Below are 18,142 nucleotides of genomic sequence, written 5' to 3' on the forward strand. Positions count from 1 at the left end.
TAGAATGCCTTTTTAAAGAAATGAAAACAATTACATTTCAGTGAAAACTAATCTTGACTCTAACTCTAATCCACCACTATAAAACAGCAGTGTTTAATAGTTTGATATACATTAAAAATGAAAGAAATCTGCCACCCACGCCATCCTTATAGCTTTGAGTGACTTGAGTTGTGGTGGTAATGTCAATGCTATGCTGGCAGCGCATGCTGCAGTGGCCTCATGAGATAGGTCTTGGCACTTACCTTCATGGAAATGAATCACTATCTTGGAACAACATATTTATCTTGTATTAAAGCCTACCATGCAGCAGTGTGCCTTTGGTTCCTTTCCCTTCCAGGGTTACCATGGTAAATGTTCTTCATATCTCATATCTACATTTCTGAGACAGATTGTTGCCCTTCCACAGAGTACTCCATTACTCCCTCTCAGGTTGGATATGGGCCTTCGGCCAATAACGGAGGAGCTAGGGCTCAAACCCTTAGCATTCTGGCGGCGTCTATGGAGCAGTCCAGACCTTTCAAAATACAGAGCTGAGTTGCAGGAATTTTTACAGTTACCCAACGCCACAAGAACACCTTGGCTGACTTACATCAAGAGAACTTTTGGGGCAATTGGACTCCCTGAACTATGGCTGGACCCAGCAAATACTAGTACTAAGATCCCTAAAAGGGTACTCGCGAGAGCTTACTACGAACACATGCTCTTCAGAGCGGCCGAAGGTACCCGTGATGGAACATTATCCAACCAGTTCATAAAAATTAAAGATTCTTATCAATTAGAAAGTGTCCTAGATGCCATGACTCCGCCATTAACTAGAAAACTATTCCTCCAATGGAGATATGGAACTCTCCCTCTGGCTTCATTCACAGCATCATGGTCTTGTCGCTCCTCTTCAGAAACTTGCCCGGCATGTGCCCACCCAAAGGAAAACGATGTTCATGTGGTTTTCTTTTGCCGGGCCTATGAGAGGAGCAGGAACTACTGGCTAGTCCCCCTGCTTAGAAACTTGGGGTTCAGAACCTTTTTACCCGCGTACAGAGTCTTAAAGACAGACCTAGCTCCCACTATAGTTTTTGCACTATCCAAATTTTTAACTTCAATGTGGTACGCCCGATCCCGTTGCACAAAGAGACTTGGAGACTCGGGACAGATTTGAATCATCGGCACATCCTTTATCTATATTCTTTTTAACACTTCTGATCACTAATGTTGTTTAATGCGTTTTGAATTTTTTTATATATGATGCAATGTATATATTTTAAGATCATGTGATCGAAATAAAGATTTCTTCGAATCGAATCATATCTAAACTTTTCAGAAACATTTTTATGTGCATCTTTCGTGTACTCTGGTTTCACTGGTTTAGGGACTGTTCACTTGACTTCCTAGATTGCTCCAATCTGAAAGTATAATACCAGTTTGGTTCAGGCTTGAGACTGAGCCTGTGGCCGCTTTATGTTAAAATCGTTTCATATTATTTAGAAAACTAAGCCTAATTGAACTCTACGCAAGTTATTTTCACTATCCCTATCTCTGCCTATCCCAACAAGTATTCATGGTTGTCTAGCCTTAGAAATCAATCTAAGAGAGGCCGGAACCTTTTCTGCCAAACCTGTGAACCTGCATCCAGTTTCTTCTGTGCTTTAAAGAACGAATACACATTCTGAAATTATCTTCAATAAATAGCATTTATTCATGAAAATACATGTAAATACCTGCATTTCGGGGACACTGATATACCTTTGTTTTTGTGGAAGATTCTCGCTAAACACCCTGGATTCACTGTGTTACAATACAAATAAACATAATTGCCTACCTAATCAACCCTAGTGCTTAACATAATGCAAAACTTCTTCTGAAACACCCAACTCCGTGAAAAATCGACCATTTACTGTGGACTCCATTTAACTGTTATTTGGAAACTCCGTTCCTTAGTCGGCCTAGCAAAATATTTCACCAGGCGACAAAACATGTTTAATTCAGTCAATCAATCTTACTAGCTACGTGAAAAAAACATACAAGTCAACTACAGTTCAATCAGCTGGCGCAGGCATTTTCCTTGTATTGCCCTTCCTGGTGCCTATGCTCTAACAGCCAGTTTATTTGAAAATTCCCAAAGTTCAGACTTCCACTTTTTGCTAATCCAGCATTCTCAGTGACAGCTGCCAAATTGTGGAATGCTCTTTCTGTTCAGCTAAAGAAACAATTGATTCAATCTTATTAGTAGCAGAAAGAAAACCTTTTGGTGACAGTTGCACTGTTGCTCTTAACAAGTAAACTAAACATAAACGTAAACAACTGTCATATACCCCAAGGATGACGCTCGCCCTCAGATCAACATACCTTCAATTCTGCCTTTGGCTATGCATATCGTTGACACATTTCAGCCAGACTCATTGACTGATATAACGAATTCTTTCATCCACTTGTCAGAATTTCAAAACACATGAAGTCTTGCTGGAATGAGATGTTGCAAAGTTGGTATTTTGCAAAGCATGAGGTGATCTATGCACAGACTGCTCTGTTGTTCCATCCAGGGAGAGAAATCCAGCAGTGGTGAATGCCACCAGATTCAACAATTCCATTTTAGTTACACATGGAAACGTTCTGTCCAAACCTATTTAGTTTAGAAGGCCATATGATGTTTGCTCTCTTATAACTGGCTGGATTGATATGTATGCTGCACTGTCTTGGCGTGAAAAATGTGTTGGGATATTACATGTACGCCCATTCCACAAACAGATAGAGGCAGATTTACAAGGCCCTTGCGTCTTTTTTATGCCGCCGTTGCGTCACTGTTGTGACGCAGCAGCGGCACAAAAGATGCACCGTGCTGCGGGGTATTTACAACTTGATGCATTTGGTTGTAAAGGTTGTAAAGCCCTGAGCCAGAAGTAGGCGTTCATGCGCGGCGGAGGGGGGAGGGGCGGCGTTTCGGCACAGGAACGCCTTCCAAAAGTGACTGAGTGAAATCTACAAGATTTCACTCAGTCACTTTTGAGCCCATGCTGCGTAAAAACCCTGTACCTGCTTGAAGCAGGCGTAAGGATTGACACAGCATTGTAAAGATAGGGCCCCCAGAGCATTGCTGGAGCTGCGTCACACATCTGTGCCGTTTTTGCCCCATGGTGCACCGCATTGTAAATGCGGCGCATCCATGATGGCGGAGCCGTGGCGCACAATAACTTGCTCATCCCTGCTGATATGCAGGGATGCACCATTTATTGTAAATCTGCAACATAATGTTTAGGTGCGTCATTGTTAGCATTCATTTGAATAGTGTCCTGCTAATTTAACTTGTTTTTCTGCTTTGTAATCTGTTTGCCATGGTCGAAATTGCATATGATCAGCTGAAAAAGGATTCAGCAATTGAATCCAGCACCATACGGGTAACTGATCCATTGGAATTTACGCTAGAACAGAAGTAGAAGGACTTTGGCTAGTGAAAATTATTGGAAAGTGGCTACTACAGGGGAGCTGATAATTGCTTTTTATTCCACTAGCCAGTGTTTGCCATTAAGAGGGGGGTGATTTATTACATAACGAGTAAACCTAATTCAGAAACGACCAAAAAGGCATTCAGCAGTAGGAAAAGGCAAGCAATTGCAAGGTTTGATTTTAAATGCAAATTGGGTACAGCAAAGGGATTCCACTATTGGCACAACAATGAATGATAGTGAGAGTAAGGTGGTGAGATGACTCAGCAACACTCTTATTGTTCTTGGGGTCTCTCATTAAAGTACTGACTACTTGTTTGTGTTGTATTTGTTCAAAGGGTGAACCTGGAACACCAGGAATTGCTGGACATAAAGGCGATGCAGGACCTCCGGGTGTTCCAGGATTTGAAGGTATTAGAACGATATTTAATGGCACATTTTGAAATTTTGCATGCAGACAATTGTTCCTAATTGTTCATTGGTATGCCATCTCAAGTGAACGTGATTTTGCATTGAAAAAACTCTTTGGGTTAAAAGAATGAAGTGGAATAATAGGTGGCCTGGTAGCTAAATGACTGATCTTACCATCACAATACCTGCACTCTAATCCCCACTGTAGAATTTATTATACCAACAATCTTGCGGTTCTGGGCAAAAGATATCCTGTTCCTGGGCCTTAAATCATAAATATGTACAATATAAATCTGTGCATTGTGGTATTATGAGAAGTGTACTGTCCTATTTTTCCCCAGATTGCTCCATAACCACTTTGTGTACCCACTCTGATGCCAGTGTTCTAACATAAGTTTGTATGGTAGATAGAGTTCATAAATAAATCACAGTAAGGCTAGTATCATGCAGAAATCCTGCACTTTGTTTTCCCTTTCATCATGCGATCACAAGTTGAGCATTAATTTAGTTTTGGCCCAAAATCTTGCGAGAATTTGGATTGTTGGTTGCCAGGGGTGTGAGCGCTGGTTAAGCAGCAACCACAATCCTTGTCAGGCTAAGGCACAAGCAAACTCAAAATTAGCCTGTACTCAATGACCTTGGTAGCTTGGCCCAGAGCAGTCAGGCTTATCTGAGAGGCATATGTTAAGTAATTGCGTAGCACTTCAAACAATAGCACACTGAAAACACTTCACAAAAGGATCCCACACCAGAAAGGAAAAATAGAGCAGAATTTAATAAATAAAACAAGACCACAAAGACAAAAATCCAATCAGTAGAACCGGAGTTATGAATTTTGAAAGAGTAAGGTGTAAAATAGCACCATAAAGCACCAACTGGTGCTATCTGGTCGTGTAGGATCAGGTCAAAGTCACACTTTCAAGCCGACTGTGATGGAGTGCAGGTCGGCTATAGTCACCAGGTTAGGCTCGCTGAAGTTTTACCTTCTCAAGTTCTTGCCAAGAGTCCAGTTTGTGTTGAAGAGGACTGCAAGGGGCAGGGAAAGCGCTGGGAGAGGCAGCCAACTAAGAGCAAGGAGCCAGCCAGCATTGCAGACTGGCATTACTGGAGCTTCGTGGTGGCCGTCCCCGTGAGTAGTCAATGCTGCAGTGCGAAGTCGGGCTGATGAAGCTTTGCGCTGATTTGTAGTGCAATAGGTGAGGTCTCGGTGCAAACAGGCCTATTTGCTGTTGCAATGAGACCAAAAGATTGATTTAAGCATCCTTGAGCCACATCAAGGGTCCAGGGCCTGAGAGGCACCACTTAGGGGTCAGGAACTCGCTTCAGGTCAGTCCAGGGCTGGTGCAGGATGTTGCAGAGCCTGTTATGTTCCTGAAGCTCAGATCAGGAGGCCAGTAAATTAGCCCTTGGATTCACTCTAGTGTCCTGGGTTCTTGATGGAGTTGCAGGTCCAGTACTTCCAGCTGGGGAGCAGTACATGCAGAGAAGCAGTACAGCTGAGTGGCAGTCCTTTCAGCAACACAGCAGTCCTTCCTGGCAGAGTATCCACTGGTCCAGGAGTGTCCTGACGAGTTTGTGTCTGAGGTCATCTTGGTGCCCTGGTTCTGAAAGGTGGGAGATGTTTCTAGGCAGTGGCATTGAAGGGCATGGAATTCCCTGCCACCCCTGTCCTGGCTCCAAGATGGCTGCAGTGACAGGGTGGGATTGTTAGTCCAAGCACAGGCTATTCAGTTGTGAATGGAGCTGGGCTCAGCTCCGCCCGCCCCCCCATCCTGCCAGCAGATGGCCTATTCAGGCACACCAAATCCCTCTACTGTGTAACTGTCTGGGTGGAATTCAAAACGTCTAAATGTCAGTTCCACCCAGTCATCTAACCCATCTGACCCAAGACAGGCTACAGAAACAAAAGTGCTAAGGGCAAGAAAATGCCAACTTTCTAAAAGTCTCATTTAAATGTTTTTAATTTTAATGACATCTTATTAAATGTAATATGATAACTCCAATGTTATCCTATGGGACAGGTAGGCCTAGCAGTAGTGGAAAACAAATGTATGAGTTTTTCACTACCAGAACATGAAAAGCTTAAATGTACACGCCCAACTTTTTAAATGCACTGCACCCTGCTCTCTGTGCTGTCCAGGGCCTACTCTAGAAATGACTTATATGTATTAAAAAAGAAGGTGTGGGCCTGTCGAAATGTTTCCTTTGACAGGTCGAAATGGCAGATTAAAATTGCAAACACAAGCTCTGCAAAGGCAGTCCTGGCTCATGTGTTTAAAGTCCTACTTAAGTGGGCGATACAACCAGTGCTGCAGGACCACTAGTAGCATTTAATTTATGGGCCCTGGGCACAGGTAGTGCCACTTTACTAAGGACTTACTACTAAATTACAAGTCAATTAAATATGCCACTTGGGTTTACGCCAATTCTACCATGTTTTAAGGAGAGGGCACAAGCACTTTAGCACTGGCTAGCAGTGATAAAGTGCACAGAGTCCTAAGGCCAACACAAATGAATTCAGCAAACATTGAAGGAGGAAGGCAAAAGATCTGGGGCTTGCCTTGCAGAGAGGGCCAGGTGCAACATGACCTCCTCCAGCCTACAGTCAGAAGAGACTAATCAATAGCTTAATGGACTTCCCTGCTTAGGCTACAGCACATGAAAAATGGCCCTCTACTGCAGGGGCACTTGTCAATTTTATGGCCTTCTGAATTTAGTTGGATTCCTCTTTCTATTTTCTTCTGAGCCACTGAACTGACCGATGGGGAACCCTGTTCCTCACCTGTGGTCCAGATCTGTGCAGCACCTAACCTTAACTTGCTCGCAGATACATCCCAGTAGACAGACAGTACCACCCTGGCCAACAAAGTATGTGGCCCATTCCACCCCTTGCATCAGATTTGTGTTCCCAACCCAAGGAAAACTATGCCCACGAAGACAACAACAAACAGAGGCCTCTGACAGCAGTCAGTACCAAGAACCATGTCCCAGGCCATTCAGGGTTCTCTGACTTCTGAGTTTTCTCAGAGTGGGGGGGGGGGGAGGCAGTAGCCCTGGGTGTTTTTCACCCTACTTCCACTCTACCTCACACCAGTTCAGGGGTGGTATTGTGAGACCGGCCATGCAGCCTGGGGTCTGAACCCTGAGGCTGAACATTTGCCTGGTGAGCCACCTTGGGAATCTGCCCCACCTACCTCCCCTGAACCTGTGGAGCTCCCATCAGTGAATGGCCTCTTGATGTAGACCAGGTCTCCCTGCTTGTGTCCCCACTGGGAGCAACCCAAGCACTGGAGCTGGAAATGGGATGCCCTGGGCTGCTACCCATTACAATCTCCCCCCTAAACTTAGAAGAGGTATGGAAACCCTGTTTCCCCGACACTATACTGGCATCTGTCTGGGCCACTGTGTACCTCTCCCCCACTCTATTGGAGTGATCCTGAATCACCCTCCTGAGGTTCACTCCCCAATGCCTTCCCGGATACTCTGGTACTAATTCAGAGGTCTGCCTCATTTGCAAGCTCCCTGGGGTCAGTAAGCTTGCAGTCAAACATGTGTTGGTGCAGCTCTGGAAAACAGTGACTGTACATGTGCTCTCTAATGATCAAAGTGTACAGCGAGTCATAGGTGTTTACATCACTACCCTTCAACCAACCATCCAATGCCTTACACATGTAACAACCTCAACCTGTACTCTTCTGGGGTGAATCCACATTTCTTGACAAGGGTATCCTTCATGGGGAGATACGTCACTTTTTCCCCCTTCTCTAGGGCCAGTAAGGCATCCCTCCCCTTATTAGGTATATGTCTTCAGAGGCCAGCTCCCCAATTCTCCTCAGGAATCCTGTGCATCTCTAGAGCTACTTCATATGCCCCAAGCCACCTATCTATTTCATCCCCACCTCAAAGCCAGGCACAATGTCCCTGGGTATGTAGTCTCTTCCTTCAGAACTGGTCACTGTATTTTCGCTGCCACCATTCCTACTGGACCCTGACAGCTGTTTCACCTTCAGGTACGTCCAGCTCCTTGAGGCTGAGTTCATGGGCCAACAAGATTTTCCCTCTGCCAAGGCTCTCTCAGCCTAAGCATTCTTTTGTTCTGTCTCTTTGGTCAGTTTTTCCTCGTCTAAGGCCCTCTCGGCCTCAGCTCTCCTTTTCTCCACCAAGGCTTTGTCAGCCTCAGCTCTTCCCTCCTCAGCAGCCAGTTGGGCCAGCTGCAGCCTCAGTTCCCTCTTAGTCTGTCTGTCCATTAATTCCTCTGGAGATCGGGTGTGGAAAGGGGCACTGCTTCCTTCGTTGGTTCCAGCAGGGATCTCCATCCCTGCGGACCCAGTCATTTATCTTCTGCTCATCCTTCTAAATGTCATCACCTTCTTGGTCCTCTGCGGGTCCCATACCAGTGTTTTAGTTCAAACTCATACAGGGCATGCTGCAGGTCCTCCAGAGTGGACCTTTTCTCCATGGTCGGCCCCCTCTTTTCTTTCTCCTTCAGCTCCCTCATATCGTATTGTAGTAGGATAGGCATTCATCATTCATTTCTATTCTGGCTAGGCTTCTCAGGCGCAACAACAAAACAGTCCCAAGTCTATGAAGGTGAGGCAGGAATCAATTTTGGAACAATGACCGATTGAGAGAAAAAAGGAAAATTTAAAAAGTCTTGAATTGGTCTCAAATATGGGATGGTAGTGTACACCAAATCACTGAATGGCACTGCACAAACACAATTCATATCCCACCGCTGAACACCAATATTACTGGACTCCATCTGTTTTGCTCTTAGGTCCCTCTCTCAGACTGAGCTTTTGGGCTATACTCCTTTTCTCCATGGCCAGTCTTTTTTGCACGAGGGCTCTCTTAGCCCTAGCATTCTCCTTCTCTAGTTTTCACTTGTCCAGCTCCAGCTTGAGTTTCCTCTCCTCTTTCATGTCCTCCAGCTCCTGTTGGGTCAGGCCCATGGCAGGCACACTTCTCTGTGCTCCATCCTGGGCACTCGGGACATCCTGGTCAAGTTGGACTCTCCTGGTAGCTCCAGACTCTGGACTGGGTCCTCTCTCTCCTCATTCTCTGTTTGTGCTCACTCCTACTCATTCATATCCACCTTATCCTTTTCTGGGGTGGTCTGCCAGCTTTGCACATTCTCAAAAGCTCTGAGGGATACCTGAAGATCCAATTTGGTAGCCCTCCTGTATGCTTTCAGTCCTTTCTGATTTCAGAGTTTCAGCAGCTCAGCCCTGCTGAGGGTGCCAAAGTTGCTTGGCTCCATCCCCATGGGGCACAAAAAAGGAAGGTAGTACACTAACATTTTGAAAAGAGATAAAATAGCCTATTGAAAAACTTAGGAAGAATTTAAATGGGTCACTCAAATTATTTATATGAGATTTTTGTGTAACACAAATCACTGTATGGTTCTGCACAAACATAAGTCCTGGTCCTACTGCTGCCATTAATGTGAGAAATTGGGCTGTTGGTTTACTGTGGTGTGAGCCCTGGTCAAGCAACAGCCACAATCCCTTACAGGATGACCACAAAAAGCCACTAAATTAACCTGTGCTTAACCCTGGGTAGCTTGGCACACCAAAGCAGTCTGGCTTAACTTAGAAGCAATGTGTACAGTATTTATGCAGCACACAAACAGCAAAAACACAACACAAGATAAATCCCAAACCAATTTAGAAAAATAGAGTACATTTGAATAAATTATTTGACACCAAAACGACAAAAAAACAATCAGTGGAACTGCAGTTATACATTTTTAAACTTTTAAGTAAAAACTACCACCTAAATGTTCTAAGCGCCAACCGCGGACATCTAGTCATGCGAGACTGGGTCAAAAGTTAAAGCCTACCATAATGAAGCGTAGTTCCAATACAAGAAGTGGATTGGGCCCAGTCAGCGCTTACCTTTGGAGTTCGAAAAATTCATGATGAAAAATGTCGGAGAAGGTAAAGATCAGCAGGGAAAGGCTGCAGGAGATGTCCAAGGAGGGAGCGTCATTATCGTATGACCTTGAGACGAAGCCGCAGTGAATGTTTCTACATTCAGACATATTTGCCGAAATAGAAGTTGAAAATCTCCAACAGGACGAAGCAGAGGGTTGTAGCCAAAGACAGTTCCACTAGGGCATATACACCTTTGGCATAGGGCTGCTGAAACAGATTTGCTGCTGTAGAGAAGAAAGTAGTGGGAGAAGCTGCAAAGTCAATCCTGACCGGCGATACACCTTGGTTGAATAGGTGAGCAGGTGGATCCAGGTCTCCTGGTTCTCAAAGCACTTTTTGGCCACATTCCTCATTTTTTGAAATTGGCTATCTGGGCACATTTAGCACCACAATCTGGTGAGGCACCTCTTTGAGGTTCAAGAATTACTCAGGCTGGGTCCAGGTGCAGGTTCAAGATGGTGGGAGCTTTTTTTTTATAAGTCCCTGTGGCTCTGAACAAGGACAGCAATCTAGCCCTCAAAGTCACTTCTGGCAGTCCTGGGTGCAGGTAAAGACAGAGGGCTCAACACAGGACTGGGCTCTGAGATTTTAAAGTAGACTTGAGGCAGCAAAGCAGCCATCTAGGTATAGCAGCAGTCTGGCAGAGTGCATTGCAGGTCCCAGCAGCAGGCAGTCCTCTGAAAGGCCTTCCACAGGTTCAGTAGTGAACTACAGAGTGGGTATGTAGGTCCCATATTTATATCATAGTGCCCCTCTTCTAGAAGGTGGGAAAAGCTTCTGGAAAGGTTCTTTGAAGTGCATGGCATTTCATGACTCCCCTGCCATGACTCCAAGCTGGCTGCAGTGACAGTGTGGGGTTGTTAGGCCCTTTGGGTGTAGGCAGAGCACAGGCTATTCAAGTGTAAGTGGAGCTGGGCTCAGCTCTGCCACCAGTCCAGCCAACAGATGACCCATTCTGGCACAACTAATCTGTCTATTGTGTGACTGTCTGTGAGGAATTCTTGCATTCTTACTACAGCTACACTCAGTCATGTGACCCATGACAGGCTGCAGATACAAATGACTTGGGGCAGGAAAATGCCAACTTACTAAAAGAAACACATATATATATATATATACGGCCCAGCCAGAACCTGGCCTTTTGGGCCTAAGTCCCCTTGTTACCAACTTACTAAAAGAGCCATTTTTAAAATTATTGAAAAATCCGACTTTACCATTAAAGACATTTTAACATTACAGATTACTAGGTACCAAATATGGTATATCTACCTGCTCCTAATTAGAAATGACAGCGTATTAAATGTAATAAGAAATCCCCAATGTTACCTTATGGGAGGGAGTGGCCTCACAGTAGTGAAAAAACATTTAGGGATTTTTCACTACTAGGACATGTACAACTTAAAAGGACATGTCCAACCTTTTAATTACACAGCACTCTACCCTATGGGCTACCTAGGGCCTACCTTAGGGGTGACATATATGTAATAAAAGGGAGTTTAAGGCTTGGCAAGGGGGTTTGAATGGCAAATGAAATGGCAGTTTAAAACTGTATTCAGGCTACAACAGCAGACCTGGGACATGCTTTGAAGTGCTACTTAAGTGGGTTGCACAATAAGTGTTGCAGCCCACTGGTAGCATTTAATCTACTTAACCTGGGTTTTGTCAGGATGACTTTTTCAGGAAAACACTACAAACCCATATTTCTTTCTTTCTTTCTTTCTTTCTTTCTTTCTTTCTTTCTTTCTTTCTTTCTTTCTTTCTTTCTTTCTTTCTCTCTTTCTTTCTTTCTTTCTTTCTTTCCTCTTGTTCTTCCTTCCATTGGATTATGTGACCATTGGCAGATCCATTCATGTAGTCCAGTCATTAAACCAGTTGTAAGAGGGCAACCCAAGCACTGGCTAATCAAATGCAGAAATACAAAGCTTACAAATGAAACGTTTTTATCTAAAACATTACATTTACTATAACCTCCCCATCATCCAATAATTTTATAAATCATGAATGGCAGCATTGTAGCAGCACATGTGTCAGATGAGTTGACACCTTAACTAAGTTTTTGCTCTTGACTCCATTCCTTCACTGCCATGCTCATAATCATGTCTTGGACTAAATCTTTCTTGGGACTACAATGGCAAGTTGAAAGAAGGTAAAATACCAAGGGTTTATCCAGGACGCTAATGTATTGCAGGACCACATAAGAAATCTAAGCAAGAATACTCATTGGCAATTATTCAACCTGTGTAACTGAACGTACTTTCATTGCCTCTTGATCTTAAGATCATAGTAGAGTTCTTAGTACTATCCTATATAGAATATAGAATTGCTGAGCTCATAAGTATCACTAAATAAAACCTCTCACCCCTCAAAGCTGTCCTTAAAGGAGCAGCAAGATTTATCTCTGTTGCCTATGTCACAGAAAAGACAGGCTTAACTTAAAGAAAATGTGTAAATCGTTGAGAAGTTAAAAACACAACACAATAAAAACTCCACTCTCATTTATAAAACTAGAGTAAAATTTAATAAACAAAATTACACCAGAACAACAGAAATCTGATAAGGGAAACCGGAGATATGATATTTAAAGCATTAAGACAAAAAACAAAAACAAAAAGTAAAGCACCAGTGGAAGGTGCTGTTAGTGTGTGACCGGGATGCAGTTGCTATTTTCTGGGTGACTGCGATGAAGCATGGATCAGATACACCAGGCACGTTCATCCCAGACAAACATTTTACCTTTTGACTTAGGCTCTGAAATGTAAGTCAAAATATTCCTGCCGGGCAAGGTTGCAGACTGTATACGAGGACGTCCTCTCAAAGTCGGGTAGTAATTGGACGAGGTCCCTCTGACAGCCATAGGTTTTGGTGGTAAAAGCTCGGAGGCAGGAAAAGTTCAAATTTCACACCCAGAAACGTCCTTTCATCAGCTGGATACTTTAGGGACCTACGTCTGGTCAAGCTTTTTTGTCCCATTTTGGTGCTCGGATTGCTCCTGTGGGGAAAGCAGCAAACTGTATCTGTGAATGTCACACTGAAGTCAGATATACTTGCCGTGGCTGTCTGCTGAACAAGATTTTGCCAAAATTCAAGAGACAAAAACACCACAAACAATCATTTTCAGGGGCTGCACCTAGAATCCGGACCACCTGCCTATTAATATCCCTTGCAGTTTCATTTTTGTTCTGTTTAATTATTATCTGCTTATTATTTTTGCATTGTTTTCTGTTGAATCCTTGTACATATGCTTCCTCAATGTGAAGCACGCTATCATCAATAACGGCATGGCCTGTGCCATATAAACCTAAAAAAGAACTAAACAAAAATCTTCACAGAGTCATGTGCTACATGAAGACACTGTCATGACCTCTGGATCTAGGCAGAATTAATTCCCTCAATAATAATAGTCCACACAATCCATACCTGTCCCAGTAGGTTATAAAATGCTAGCAACAACACTCTACAGACTGCCAATGAGAAACCTGGGGGCATATTACCAAGCCTGGCGATATTAGATTATCGCCACTTTAGCGGCCGTTTTCGGCCGCTAAGCAGCGATAATTATATCGCCCTATTAGCAAGCTGTCTCTAATAGGAGTTAGCGACAGCTTGTAGGCGATAGTGAGGGGTTTGGGGCCCGCTTTGCATGTCAGCGATATTTATCGCTAATGACATGCAAAGTGGGCGTACCCAACCTGTTAGCGACTGAAAGCAGTCGCTAACGTTGCTAAAGCCTATTAGGCTATTAGCAAGGCAGGCATAGCGATGGAAATATTCGTGCTAAGCGCGAATTTCTCCAAAACCTAACGCCTGCTCAGACCAGTTCTTAGCAATTATATCCAATGGTGAGGTGGATATTATGGCTAAGACCCTGTTGGCGTTAATGCGTGAATACCGCTGTATTTTCAGCGATATTCACACATGTAGCCGCTATCGCCGGATATTTTATCGCTTTAGAGAGAAACATTGCTAATAGCCCGTTATCTCTGCGATAATATCCGGCGATGCTTGGCGACAAAAAAAAAACGTACTAAGCCCATTTAGCGATAAATATCGCTAGTTGTTGGTAATATGCCCCCTGGTTTGTTGTGTTGGTTCTGGAGTCCAAACAGTGACAGTCATCAGGTACTTGTATCATAGTGTTTTCACTGGAATACTAGCAGTGACAGTTAACAGGCTACCAGTGAGAATATTTTCTAACATCCTCACACCAATACTCACAAGGCTACTTGTGAACCACTTGTATCACTGTTGTTGTACTAGGGTCCTAGCAGCAACACTCACCAGACTTCATGTCGGCCGCCTATATCACCAAAGTTGAGCTAAAATCCTAGCATGCTTCAGGCTTCTAGCAAACCACCTTTATTGCTCTTGCTGTACTGGAATCATAGCAGCGACATACTTCAATACTCTAGGGAGATACCTTTGGTGCTGTGGTTGTGCTAGAATCCATTTAGTACTGACCGCCAGTTTACCAGTCAGCCACCTGATAACGCTACCTATTTCTTTCAGGTTCTAAAGGCTCTCTCGGGCCAGGCGGTTTCAAGGGAGAACAAGGAGATCAAGGTGTATCTGGCCAGAAAGGTACAGTAGTGTCAAATACGATTGAGTTCACTTCTTTGATCTAATTATCATAGTTGACCCATGTCATAGCATTTAACTGTAATGGTAGTGCTATTTAAATGTGTATTCAGTTCCTTTAAGTCTATCATCCCACTTATATTTGCAGGGTTGCAAGGACCACCTGGACCTCCAGGTCCTTTCCAGAGTATTAAAGGGGAACCTGGTACACCGGGCATACCTGGTCCAGCAGGGCCCAAAGGACTGCCTGGCTACCCCGGCCCTAAAGGACAGCAAGGTAGGGACATCATTCTCAGATGTCTACTGTAACACCAGCCATGTACGTGTTTTTCAGTAGCCATTGTCTATGTTTATGCTCTTCTTTTGTAGGTGTTACAGGATTGGTGGGTGTACCCGGCGAGAGTGGTGCTCCTGGTTTTGATGGGACACCTGGTGCGAAAGGAGACATTGGTCCCTCTGGACCACCAGGTAGGATAACATGCTGCTTTATAGTTAAATTGATTATTGTGAATTCAGTGTCTGTGTCTGTATATCACGTTGTCTCTGTCTCTCATCACACTCCACACTCCATCAGTCCTGAATGCAACTCCTCTCATGCTTTCCATTGTATATCCGCTAATATCAAATATTTATATATATGTGAGGCATTTATCTGTTATTGCTCTACATCTCACGTCTCAACCGTTCACATCCCAGGACATGTTGTAGTCGGTTTTATAGGTTTGTGCACCACTTCTTTTACTAGAGCAAGGAAAATGAAATTCAATTAAAATGTGGATTCATAAGTCAGATCAGTTACTGAGCCGTCTTATCATTTTGAAGTGTGTTTTTATCAACTCACACGAAATAATATTTCTGATAAGACACAAAAAAACTGTACATTATTACTGTACAAACCTATTAAGAGTCACTATTAGAATTTTTTTACAAAAACTCTTCCAACCGCCTACATATTTCTGGAATGTGTAAAGATTGCATCATCATTCCTTACGTTCCGGTATAAATTACATAAATTACGAATGACTTTTGAATAAAACATAGATGTGCAAAATTGCATATGCTATTGATCAAACTCAAGGGAAAATATTAAATTGGTTAAATTTTATGGCGATGTGTTAAGTCTATATAGAAATCCATAAAACATAATTTTCACAAATCTCGCCACTCTACTATTTAAAAAAGCTTGATCCACAATTGCCACAATGTGGAACTGGTGGATGTTGCAGCAGAGAGATTGTATGAGTTGTCCACATGACAAGAATGACCTACTAGCAGCATAGGAGATCGTATTCATTCCTACTCTCTCAAACACTCTTTTCTCCTTCAGTTGGAGCAAACAATAGAAGAGTAGGGATGCTTACTGTGCTTTGGTCAGAAAAAGAGAGTACAGTGAGAAGGATGTTGGAGGATCTCAGAAGTGCATTGGTTGGTACTGGGTCCATCCATCCATCCACCCTAAGATCTGGTTGTCCTTTCTCTCTGAGTATTCTCTTTTAATGTGGAAAGCACAGTAACAATCCATCGCCTCCTCTTTTTTGTTTCAAGTGAAGGAAAGAAGTATGTTTGATGTACAAAGGATAAAAAATAGTAGGTGGCACAGTTGGAGGACTTCTATTTTGTATCCCCAATATCAATACCCTCCCCCCCCTTGAAGGTGGTCCAACCTCACCAGCTCTGTAGATGTTAATCTGACATACAACTGGTGCGCTATCTATGTACTAAGGTGCCGTCACGTCTGTTTGCACCATCGCACCACCCTGAGATAAGTAACTGGTTCTGGTGCCTTGATTGCATCTGATAAAGCACCCCAGTCTGTGGCTGGGATATTTAGAACATTGAATTTCTTCAGAGGGCACCCAGTGTCTGTAAGAATGCATATTAATGATTGCAAAAACTTTATAGCGGCATTGGGGATGCGCTTTCCCCCATTCTCTCAGCTATCTTCTCCACACTAGGCCCCTTGTTGAATTATATCTGTCTTCTTCTCACCTACGTTCCTTCCTCTGACACCTACAAACACAGACCTACATTTTCTACCCTTATTCTTTACCACATAGTTACCAACCATTCTCTGTGTTTCCATGTTTCTTATCTCCTGGTTACATAGTAAAGAGGTTCCGACCTCTACTGTGCCCTCTGTGTACAAATCACTAAAACCTATTATGGGTTGAGCTGTGCTACAAAGTAATGTATAAATAAATTAAAATCCAAAAATAATGATGTATCCCCTACACATATTATGTAGTGTGTAAAGGTTTGGGATATTACAGCTCTGGAGCCCAAGTAACTGTCTGGCTACATGTCGAACGATATCAGGGAACTGATGTGCCTGCTTTAGCTTTGAGCCCTATGTCTCTCGAGACGAAATACAGTAAGTGTTTCTGAACTGTAAGGAAGGGCTGTCGTCTCTGCAGACATGGAGTCATGGTATAAAAGCTCATTGCAATTCTTTACATAAATCATTCCATTAAAGATCAGGAGGTTGGAATGGAGTAAGAGGGGAAGCTTATCATAAGTGTCAAGATGTACAAAGCGTGTAGTTTGCAAGCGTTGCTTTATTACTCTAACAGCTTATGTTATTGAAATATGTGTATGTCTCTCCCTAAAATTAACACCAATGTTCCTCAAACAAATGCGATTCTAGTTTCCTAATTACTCCTGCCACTTTCATTAAATAGGTAAATACATGGCTCTTCTGGCCATGTGAAAGCTAGTAGGCATTAATGATGGGCTACTGACTTTCACTGGTTGCAGACCGTAGTGGCTCACCTTTTGCATGTCCTCCTCCTTCCATAAGTAGAGAGCTTGTCAAGAGAGTCCATTTATCCAGATATTCTTTGGGCGTAGTGTTACTAACAGCTCTCCATTGTTTGTTTAAAATACCTTTATTCTGGCACAATAATGTTTGATGATATTTATGAGATGTAGTGGGCAACAGTACCACAGTAAAAATGGTGTGCCTCTGTTTTACGAAAGACAAGTGTTGAAATTTAATGTATGTTTCCAGGGTTCAAGATGGGCTTGGCTATTAGAATATTTTCTGGATTTAAATAAACTATAGAACATTCCTACTTGTTACTCCTTTGCCTCAAGCTATTGTTCGAACTATAATTTCATCCTGTCCAAGAAACACACATCATCTATCTTGGATCTTGTGAGGACTCTATATAATTTAGAGCAATTTTTGAAGTTTCCCCGGTAATTTCTCCTTTCTCAAAAATGGTATCGAAAGTCACCAAGATGGTCTCATCTATTGAGGACAAAGCAACTCTTGCCAAGAGAGCACACGGATGGGTGGTGTTGGAAGGCTACACAGCTCTCAAACCACAACAGTACTTAACAACGAGCCTCACTCAGATAACAAAAAACAAGTTCCTCAACATGCGCCTCGGCAATATACCTATAACGCCTCACTTAGCACCCTGGAAAAGAGAAAACGCAGCAAACTGCTGCCGACTCTGTTTCTCTGGAAAAGAGGACCTGACGCACATTATCTGCATCTGCACAAATCTCCTGGACATAAGACGCTCTCTGGTTCGTTCCCTATGGAATCAGAAGGGCATAACAAGCTGCAGGCAGGCCGTGATGCTCTGCTTTAATCCCGTAGAAACTCAGCTAAATTGCAGAATAACAAGATTTTTTGACATTGTGGCCAGTAGACTAAAAGTAACAGCCGCAGGGTCTACTGGAAGCACTAGCCAAATAAAAGAAACTGCTAGCATCCAGTCGCCCTAAAGGATAGCACCAAACTAAATTGTGCTTATATTTATTATTAACTAATAA

General features: G+C 43.2%; 1 protein-coding gene across 1 annotated transcript in view; it reads left to right on the forward strand.

Moving 5' to 3' along the window:
* COL4A1 (collagen type IV alpha 1 chain) overlaps positions 1 to 18,142 on the forward strand; it is a 594,749-nt gene that overhangs the window by 553,260 nt on the left and 23,347 nt on the right. Inside the window, exons 44-47 of the mRNA XM_078657555.1 lie at positions 3,776 to 3,848; positions 14,291 to 14,362; positions 14,508 to 14,636; positions 14,729 to 14,827. Of these exons, the coding sequence (XP_078513681.1) occupies positions 3,776 to 3,848; positions 14,291 to 14,362; positions 14,508 to 14,636; positions 14,729 to 14,827 (373 nt within the window). The remainder of the gene's footprint in view (positions 1 to 3,775; positions 3,849 to 14,290; positions 14,363 to 14,507; positions 14,637 to 14,728; positions 14,828 to 18,142) is intronic.

The sequence above is a fragment of the Lissotriton helveticus genome, chromosome 8 (genome assembly GCF_964261635.1).
Source record: "Lissotriton helveticus chromosome 8, aLisHel1.1, whole genome shotgun sequence".
Lineage (NCBI taxonomy): Eukaryota > Metazoa > Chordata > Amphibia > Caudata > Salamandridae > Lissotriton > Lissotriton helveticus.